The following is a 10,898-nucleotide window of genomic DNA, read 5'->3' as shown; positions in this document are numbered from 1 at the left end:
GTACAGACTGACAACACAGGTCTGGAGGACCAGGGTTCAAATACTGCCCAGATCTCATTAGTAGGATCAGGGTCTGGTGTGTCAGCCCGCAGGAGGTAATCAGCTGACGTGTTTCTAGCTGTGTACCAATCAGGGGTCTGGCCATGGGAGGTGTCTGGTCTGACAGGGATCCTGACACATGCTGTATTTAAGAAGACTTGAAACTAGAGATTGAGACCATAAACTCATGTTTACAATGTTTACTGAGGTAATAAATCAAGAGAGAAGTAGAGTCATTTTCTCATAGACTTCTATACAACCAGAGGAGTCGCCCCCTGATGGACATTAGAGAGAATGCAGCTTTAAGCCTCCTCTTTTTAGAACCGGTGTAGTTCATTCAATAATCTACCAAGCCACTTCAAGCCTCACTAGATTCACTGCAGACAACAGTGAAGACTTTCCAGACGCGCCTTTCCTCTGTGGAGTCCATAGCTGGTGATAACTTTGAACGTTTAGCTGTAACGGAGTCCACAATTAACACACTCCATACCCAAAACCAATCACTTATGGATCGGCTCGAGGACCTCGAAAACGGAGCGCGGAGAGCTAATGTCCGTGTACTGAACATACCAGAAGGCAGCGAGGATGGTAAGGACCCGATCAAGTTTATGTCGGAGCTGCTGCTGCAGGTGATGGGTCCCGATGTCTTCCCTGCTCCGCCTGAGCTGGAGAGAGCCCACCGGTCCCCAACCTTCAGATTTGGCCAAGGAAAATTCCCTCGCACGTTCCTTGTTTGTTTTTTTAGATTCTAGCAGAAGGAAGCTGCGTTGCGCTGGGCAAGGAACCACGAGCTGCTGTACCAAGGAGCCGCCATAGGGATATACCAAGATCACAGCGTAGCACTCGCTAAAAGCCCTTTACAGAAAAAACGTCCTGATTTAGCCCGCCCGACTACGCGTGATACACGGAGACGACTTGCTCACCTTTGATTCACCTGATGAAGCCCAGAAGTTTTACGATCAGAGGATTGATAAAGAGTAAAATACGAATACGTTTGCCTAAGTCCCTCCATGTACAGCTTCTTATCATCCTCTATGTACCAACGTACATTTACATATTACGGTAATCAGCGTTGCATATGTGTCTGACCAAAATACCAAAAAAAGCAAAAAAATAAATGATTCATGTATTGTGATTCATGATTCTGTATTATAACTAGGGCTGCAACTAACGATTATTTTAATAATCGATTAATCTGGCGATTATTTTTTCGATGAAAAAAGCATTGATTTCCAACCCTTTATTCAAAAACAGAACTGACAGTGCAAATTCACAGTGCAAAAAATCTTCAGAAAGTGCACAAACAGGTTGCTCCTTGAACATCCCTGAGCTGTTAAAGTAATAATAAAAAAAAGGACTAACACAAAAAACATACACATGTACGCTTTACATCTGCCAAATATATAGGCTTTTTTTAAATAAAGTGCACAAAAAGATGTATATTTTTGTTTAAAGGGACCTGAGCTGTCAGAACAATAAATAATTTATAAAAAATAAAGAAGAAATACAAATCAGAAAACTTAACAGGATTTGTTTGAACGTCAGAACTTGTTGTCTACACTACACTCACAGATGCACACACTCACAGATGCACACACTCACAGATGCACACACTCAGACACAGACACACACGCACTCACTCTCTCTCCCTTTGTTCAGACACTTTGCATTGCAATGCAAAAATGTGAGCATGTCCACATGCTCCTGGCTCAGGCTCGCTCTTTTCTTGGAGGCTATGTTTCCTGCTGCAGAAAACAGCCGCTCAGATGGTGTTGAGGTGGCAGGGATACATAGGTAAGACTTGGCTAGCCTGGCCAACATGGGATATCTGTCATTGTTAGCCATTGTTAGCTCCGCTCTGCTCCGCGCTCAACTCAACTTTTTTTTTTATACTCAAACATCTCCGCAACTTATTGAATGGCGTAATAGTCGCACGACACAACGAATCTATAATGAAATTCGTTGCCAACTCTTTTAATAATCGAATGTTATCGATTTTATCGATTTGTTGTTGCAGCCCTAATTATAACTGCTACTGTGTAAAGGGAATACTGCTGTTAAAAAGCACCTGATTTGTTTAAAGTGTTTGCAAACCAAATGTTATTGCACTTTTGTTCATACAGCAGTACTGTTAAAATAAAAGTGCGCAATACACTACTTTTGAATTCATTATTGAATTTTGCGCATAACAATGCGATTAATCGCAAAAGAATCATGCGATTAAAAATTGTAATCATTGCCCAGCACTAATATATATATATATACAAACGTTATTAATGCCTGTGTTTCATTTTTCATTGGAGCTTGTTTCAGTGCTAATACAACCTTTTCCAATACAAGTATTTCAATGCCATTGTTTTCATTAACAGTCAAAATGTACTGTCACTGTCCTGGCTCCATGTGGGTTCAGCAGGGCCCTGTTTCATTACTCAGGCTTAGAGGCGTCTCTAAACCAAACAGCTGATTAGTTGTATCAACTGGCTCTTATCAAATGCTCTGTGTTGGTGTATGTACATTTGAAGGATATAGAGCTGTATTTAATGTTGCAAAGTATTACTCTTCCTGCTGCCACGGCCACAGAGGGGTGCTGGAGGAAGTTTGCACTGTGGAAATAGGTAAGTGGGCCAAACTGGCTTCATCACGGCCACCTAACTTTACACATATGATGTATGATGTATCATCAAGGAAGTCCATGTAACTTTCATCTTTGATTTGTAATGGGTTTTTACCTACCAATATCCATGACATCTTTGTAACTGTGGCCCTATCGGTGGATTATGAGACAATGGGCCCCTGCGACATGACTGACATGCAAAAGGCCCCACCACATCTCCTACAGGAGCAAGACACACAGACTTTATAATTGTTACGCATCTTTTTATTGCTGTTTGGTGGATCTTTACAGTTGTTACGTATCTTTCTGTCGTTGTTTTTCTCTTTGTGGTCCTTTTCTATCTCTTTGTGGATATTTTGTGTCGCTTTGTTGTCATTTTAAGTTTCTTTGTAGTTGTTTTGTGTCACTTTGTATTCATTTTGTTCATCTTCGTAATTTTTTTGACCCTTTACATAGCTCTCGTGAGTCTTTTTGTGTCTCTGAGCAACTGTTTTTCATCTCAATCACAGATTAATTACCAAAGGAGATTACCAAATGTCTGGAGATTTATAAATGGGAAGTTGTTGCCAAATCGGCGCGAGAATGACTGCTAACAAACCAAACACCCCTGAGTAGCCAATGTGTTGACTTTTGTTTGCCCTTTCACCTAAAAGGGTGTGAATTTTCAGTTTGGGTTCTTTGAGATTCAATAAGTAGAAAGGGAGTGCTATTTTCAGGCTCTTACTTCAGCACACTGTGTGCCAAACCATTTGCAAAATGAGACATGAGTCGCAGTTTAACTAACTGGTTTTTAAGAAGATCATTGTCTCACAAAAAAAGAACATTGTGAAAGTATGTGTGAGCAGCAACTTTTTTATTTGAAGAAGTTCAATGCAATAATCAGGAAGCATGTTATGAATAAATAATGAAAGTGTACTTTTTATTTATTTAGCCTTTTATTTAAACAGGTACTCTCATTGAGATTAAGATCACTTTTGCAAGATGGACCTCTCGTTTCACTTCTGGTTGCAACAAAACCAGATAGTGACGGCCAAAAACCAAGACGGCAACAGTCACAATGCCGAACTCAAGGCTTCAAAACCATAGTCCAAAAAAACAATGGGTGGCGTCTCAGTGAGTACGTCCACTTCGTATATAGAATCTGTTATCACACCCATATTAGTCTCTGGATGATGGTGTACGATGTATTGCCAACATACTTCGCCTTCATGCGATGCAAATTATTGTGTTATTAAATGCAAAATGTGGCCAAATGCTTTCCTGTGTCTTTGCCGTGCCACTTCAAGTGTTTGTAAGTCCACATGTGCCCTCACCACACAATCCTGCCCTTTGTGTTCCGTCAACATTTGTTTATTTGTTTTATGTCATGGATCCCCAATATTTTCTGCCGTAGTAGACGGCAATCCTCATGAGGTCCACACATTAAAGACGTTCAAATAAATCATTAATACAACAATGAAATAAGGTCCAACCCAACAGATAAATCAATAAGAAATGAGACGTGAGTATCTGATCTTAATAAAATGTAACAACGGCAATAATATCAATGTCAGTGAGAACAAATTGTTAAGTAAACAAAATAGATAATAATAAATTAGTATGCTATTAAATTAAACTGAAATTATTATTAAATGTGAAAGGAAGGCCTTCATTCAGCCATTTATTTTGTTATTTTTAAAATGTATTTATGTTTTTTTTTTACCATTTGCATCTCCCGCCTCTTCTCCATCCTATTTATTTTCCCAAACGTATTTATTCCTGTTATTTTCTTTCTACATTTATTCATGTGTTTCCTCTTTATTATGCAAATAAGAGGGTTGTCATTCAAAGTATGTCATGATGCAAACTTCACACCTGCTGGTTGATTCACATCATGTTTTATTGGCTAGAAACAGTTAGTTAATACATCCAAATTCTAGTTATTTCTTACTTATTTGTCATTTTAACAGTCAAATATGAGTTACAAATGCAGATTATCCAGTAAAATTTTGTAAAGTTATTTTGTGTTTCTGAGGAAATTTGATCAGTAACTACATAAAAAGCAATACAATGTTAAAGATTACTCATTGTTATATTTTTTTACTCTTGTAATGTTTATTTATCTTTTACTGTTTGCTAATCCTTAAACTGATTTATAACTGTCATGTGTTTTTTATTTAGCTGTAGTGTTAAATTAAGTGAAAAAACATACACACTCCAAGTCCCAGAATACCTCGCGTGGCAGAGGAGACGCGCGGGTCCGGGAGTGGTTGATTGCCTGTCACGTGACACATCCGGCTTCTCCCTGTCGAGTAGCGTTCTGCTTGTGTTTGATGTGATAACCTGCTTTGTGTCTCCTGAGGCTATAGAAAAGGTCGAGCCTTATCCGGGAAACTCAGCCTCACGGTACGTTCACCGGCTCCTGGAGCTTTAATGTTGCTTTTATCAACTTCCGCACAAGCACACACGTATGATTAGAGCGGAGTGTGTCGTAACGTTAGCCTATGTGGTGAGCAAAGGTCTCTTTGATAAGTCCATATAACGTTACTCTGGTTGCCTGCGGGACATTGTCAGCGGCTCTCTTGGACTTCTGTCTTGGTAAGTTAGAATCTCAATTTCGAATAAACGGACGCATTATCAAGCTAGTTCCTATCTGTCACCTATTTCCCGCTTTCTTGTGAAAAAAACCCGTTGTTTGTCTTTAGTTTATCGCGCAGAGATAACTGATAAATGCATTAAAATAAAGTTTATTATCCAGGTTCACCCCTCAGAACATGCACTCAGTGCGTGTTCTGAGGGGTGAACCTGTTTCCACATGTTTTATCCCTTAAAGTTACCGCTATTCACAGAAGCTTTAACACCCATCACTTTGCACACAGTTATTGGGTTCAATATGATTCCAAGATTGTAAGTTTTAAGCTTAGTTCTGAGCTGAATTCGTTTTTTTAAACCTGTAATAAGTGATTGAATTAAATCAATAAGTGAATGTAATTTATATATGCAGAAGTAAGTCTTGATTTAACATTTAAGATATTAGTAGAAAATCGTGCAAATATTTAATTCTGGTGTTAAAATGACAAGATAGATGAACAATTAACAGAAAACTCCCACCATGCATCTCTAATTTAGTTTGTAGATAACATTTTAAATGACAGCTGTTCTCATTAAATATGTCCCAGAGAGTTTATGCTTTTTAAATTGCTTCATTTTATTGTTTTTATCCAAGTTCAACAGTCAAAAACTCAGTTTAATCAGTACTGTGTAGGTCAGTGGTGGGCCGTCAGGGCCAGCTAAGCCTTCTCTGCTGGCCTAAACAGAATCACAAAGTTAGAGCTATTTTATAATTTAATAATGTTTCACAAATACACTAGCCTACATGTATTATAGTTTTTTCCCCATTAGCTTATTTTCTCATTGCACAGCTCCTGTCTTCCTCTGTTGCTCTGCTTCCAGCACAGCTTGTTTTAAGGAGAGCTTTCATCCAATCAGATTCAGTCTCTATGTAAGGAGAGAGGCCTGAGGTCCTCTAGGTAGACTTTGCAGATTAAAGTATATGGGGATGATATTGTTAGGGTTAGGGTTGTCATAGTGTTCAACCAATCAGATCTTTAGTTTGACGTGTTGGGCGTATTCTTTGACGTGCCAGTGGTACCGAGGTAGCCTCCTAAGTACGTCTGCATTAACGTGCGCTGTGATTGGTCAGTGGGCCAATCACAGCGCTGCTCAGCCTTAGAAAACTACACATTCAAGGAACTTCTCTCAGAAGCGTGACTTTTGTTAAACAGAAAGCTTTTGTTAAACAGAAAGCTCCTACGTGAGCGCAGTCCACCGAAATATTTCCCACAATTTAAGCTTCTGCATTTTCCAAATGCACTAGTATTATTCAAACGTATTGTTCGGTTCGTAAGCCTCGTACCGAACGGTTTAATACGAATACGTGTATTGTTACACCCCTAGAAACAAATAACCGTAGCTGTGGGCGTCATTATAGGACAGCACAGAAGGCCCAGGTATAAAATGCACGGCCCGCCACTGATGTAGGTGTGCTTTAGAGAGCTAGTTTTAGTATTATTAGAGTAGTGTTTTACTTGTTGTCTCATAGCGGTGGTCTTGAGACTGCTGTGATAGAAACGTGAACAGACAAACCTCACTGTCTGCATCTTCCAGCCATTCATGGTTTTCTCTTCATTTCTGTTCGTAGTAGAACTGCACAAACTAAAGCTGATATTCTCTCTGTTTTGTCTACACTGAGGGCACATCCATGTTGTTTGAAAAAACTTTATTGGACTAGTCACTGAGCTAACTAGTGGTTCCTTGCTTACATTCAGAGTAAGCACCGAGTTGTGAAGAAACGGCAACCTGCCAAGTGATGCGGAAGTGTCTTAAAATTTGCTTTCTCTCTAGTGTCCACCAGGGGGCGACTCCTCTGGTTGTATAGAAGTCTATGAGAAAATGACTCTACTTCTCTCTTGATTTATTACCTCAGTAAACATTGTAAACATGAGTTTATGGTCTCAATCTCTAGTTTCAAGTCTTCTTCAATACAGCATGATGTTCATTTAGTAAATGATGGTCCATTTAGAGTCAAATAGACCATAAAGCAGGGGATGCTTTAGGGCGGGGCTTACTGTGATTGACAGGTTGCTGCTGCTGCTAATGGAGCCGAATGCGGCGTCTCTACGTCGCTCCTCCGCATTCCAAATCTGATAACTTCTTTTCATTGGTTGCGAAAAAAACAACATTGCGACCACCGTATTCCAAGATGGCGACGACTAAATCGCTGAACTCGAGGCTTTAAAACATCAGTCCACAAACCAATGGGTGACGTCACGATGACTACGTCCACTTCTTATACGGTCTATGGTTGTGACCGATCAATTGATTAATTCTACAGTGAGCACGCTCAAAGCCAGATTCAAATGTGTCGTATTAGCTAGCACAACGTACCATGTGGGGAAAAACATCACAGTTTTTGGTATCGGCAGTTCGATCCCCGTTTCCATTACATTACATTACAGTGATTTAGCAGACGCTTTTATCCAAAGCGACTTACAATAAGTGTATTCGACATCGGTTTTCGAGAGAACTAGTCACCAGAAGTCATAAGTGCATCTCCTTTCTTCAAACAAGCATCTAAGAGCATAAACCAGAGCCAACGTACAGTGCAGAAACAAACGAATGCAATAAGTGCCACAAACTAATATGAGTACAATATGTGCTAAGTAAGTGCTAAGTGGAAGGCTAAGGGTAGGCCTTCTTGAAGAGGTGAGTTTTCAGTCTACGTCAGTAGATCCCTCCCTGGTGAATTTAGAAGCTTTAACGTGTTGTAAAAGAGGCGGTTACCAAGGAGTGGCTAATTGAGACTACACGTCATCACTAGAACACTAGTCCTCATTTAGCTTAGCGGTGGAGACGTGACGTCCGGTGACCGTGGTGTACAGCCTAGCGTTAGCATTTTACTTATGCAGATTGCAGTCACGCTTGAAAAATCAGAAAAGTCTTGATTTGTAAAGATTATTTTGATGAACGAAACATGAGAATTATAAACGTTTGTTTGACACAGAGATTATTCTCTGCAGTAATCCAAAACCATTTTTGTGGATGGAACCAGTGCCATGCTAACTTCCTGCTTGGCCTACAAAAATACGTCATCCCTGCACTACTCTCTTCTATTTCTCTCTAATGTGTTCTCTTGTCTTTCCCTTCCTTCCAAGATCCATCATGAATTTCTTCCTGGAGACCCTGCAAGTCCTCCTGCTGTCCATCTGGTACAATGTGGAATCTTTCGTCCACCTCTTCGTGCCCAGAAGGAAAAAGAGCATAGCTGGCGAGGTGGTGCTGATCACGGGGTCCGGTAGCGGGATCGGCCGCCTCATGGCTCAGGAGTTCGCGGCTCTTGGCACTGTGCTGGTGTTGTGGGATATCAACCAGGACGGGATGAAGGAGACGGCCAGGCTGGCCAAGCTGAGCGGAGCCAGCAGAGTCCACCACTACCTGTGTGACTGCAGCGACAAGAACGAGGTCTACCGAGTGGCTGACCAGGTAAGGGTGTCCGCTCTACCAATTACAGCTGTGTCTTCTGGGTACCCTGGGCCCAGAAGACACTGTTGGCCTCATTACTTTACTGCAACCCGTTCAGTCAGGAGTACACAAAGTCAAGTACGTGTTTGTTTTTAGTTTTTTTTTCTCCCTGTGAATTTAATTTAGTTTGTTGACAACAAAATAAGCTGTCAAACCTCCGGCCGTTATTTACATAATGTACTTTACTACATTGTTATTGTCTAATGAGAGATGAGGACAAAAATCTGACTTGAAGATTATTATTTTTTTATTGAAATGAAAATAGCGACAGAATGTTCAACAATCACCTCAAATATGTTACTGTGAAAGCCCATGAAAAGTAATAAGTTCATATGTGGGGATATAAGCAAATGAATACATAAACAGACTGTTTCCTTAGGCAACATTATGAAATAAAAGACCTGGCTTTGTTGAGAACATCTGTCTAATGATCAAACAACAACAAACAGCACTATCCGTCTGAAAATAACTCCTAATTCATGTTGATGCCTCATGAATAATGTGGGATTACTTATTACATGGGCTGTTTTATTTTATTGCAAAAATATATATGAGGCAACCAGTTGCAATCAACAGGTTGCAATCAACAGGTTGCAATCTGTTGATTGCAACCAGTTGCAATCAACAGATTGTGTTATATAATGTGTCCAGAGAGAGAAGTTGTTCCTTGAATGTGTAGTTTTCTAAGGCTGAGCAGCCTGTCATCTCTCCATCGCTCCTCCAGAAATATTAAATGCTACGTCACAGGGCTTATGTAATCATGACTAAATAGTGTTGGTGTTTAAATACACATGGAACGAACTATATCTTCAAACATCTTCAACTACTTAAGGGGGCGTTAGCGTGAAGTTGTGGATGCTACATACTAAGACGGTTACATTGCTTTTTGTATCCTTTGCAGACAGCTGAAGCACCTTCTGACATATTGTCTGAATGAACTAAGGAAGGACCTCGCTCGATATAGGCTCTTTAGTTTAGCTAGCTACCATTCATTGTTAGCAGATTAGGAGTGCCACGAAATACTGGTATTGACGACAAATTCTGTACTAAGCAATCCAGCGTCTCTTTGGAATCAGTAATCTATTTGGCAAAACCAGATTTGACTCATACCATTATTACAGGTGTTGAAATGTCTTTATTCTCTGTGAAGCTCCACATCATCAGATCTTTTCCAGATTCCACATGTTTGATGAGACTCCAGACCTAAAGACATCTACAGACCAATTATGTAAATTATTCACAGCGCCACCTACTGGTGACAGGAAGTTAAAGTCTTTATACTTTGGCTTGTTTCTCTTAGTAGGTAAATCAGATCAACATCAAATTAGTTCCACACAAATGTAAGAAGTTCATAATGCCAGTTCATGAAGCTTTTGATGTTTCGTTGAACGCCGTTGCCGTGGTGACGCAGTCTTTGCCAACGTTTTCCGACGGCCGTGGCCAGACCTGAGGAACAGTGAACTGTTTTCCCATGCTCAGTAGTATGTAAATCATGCACTCTTTATCAGCACCGCCCAGCTCCTGTACCATAAACAGGTTCTGCCAACGGGATCGTGTGTGTGCGTGTGCGTGTGTGTGTGTGTGAGATTAGACACTTCATTGACTGTATGTGGGCTGTAGTGAGAGTACAGAGAGCAGGATCTGAACAGCCACCGACACGGTTCACTTAAAACAGCAGCATCCTAATTATCGAATGCAAGGTGTTTTCATAAAGTGACATCATTCAGTCCACAAAAGACAGGAGTGTGAACCGGCACAGTGTGTCACAACCTGTCTGCGGTTTTGTCTGCTCTCGACTTTTGTGTCAATGAAAAGAGGGAAAACTAACATTGACCGAGAGCACAGCCCTGATTCATCAGCTGAAAACTGAATGAATAAATATTAAACAGACTTCTAGTGTCTCTCGACAAGCCTACTGTTAGAAGGCAAACGGGATCCCTCAGCAGGCGGACGCCTTCCAGCTATCAGTGTAAAATACGTCGTCGGTGTCGAGCACCTCCTCGTCTCCCACCTGTGTTTAGTACATAACAGACAACAGGGCGTCTCTACGCCCTGGGGTCAATATTAATAGTGAAAGACAAAGCCGTCAGGAGTCATCAGTAGAAAGCTGTAGTGCACACTATAAAACACTACCACACAAAGTACACAAACACTACATCTGTCCTCTTTATTAGTAAAGAGCAGT

At 40.5% G+C, this 10,898-nt stretch overlaps 1 protein-coding gene across 2 annotated transcripts in view; it reads left to right on the top strand.

Moving 5' to 3' along the window:
- The first annotated feature begins 4,925 nt into the window (after positions 1–4,925).
- Positions 4,926–10,898, top strand: part of LOC142934468 (epidermal retinol dehydrogenase 2-like) — a 43,974-nt gene continuing 38,001 nt past the window's right edge. For both annotated transcript variants that reach the window (XM_076078944.1, XM_076078943.1), the window contains exons 1-2: positions 4,926–5,038; positions 8,347–8,674. In XM_076078944.1, coding sequence (XP_075935059.1) covers positions 8,354–8,674 — 321 coding nt within the window. In that variant the 5' untranslated portion in view covers positions 4,926–5,038; positions 8,347–8,353. The remainder of the gene's footprint in view (positions 5,039–8,346; positions 8,675–10,898) is intronic.

Source organism: Anarhichas minor, unplaced genomic scaffold (assembly GCF_050575085.1).
Source record: "Anarhichas minor isolate MPS153535 unplaced genomic scaffold, ASM5057508v1 ptg000006l, whole genome shotgun sequence".
Lineage (NCBI taxonomy): Eukaryota > Metazoa > Chordata > Actinopteri > Perciformes > Anarhichadidae > Anarhichas > Anarhichas minor.
This window is presented reverse-complemented; position numbering and strand designations above follow the sequence as displayed.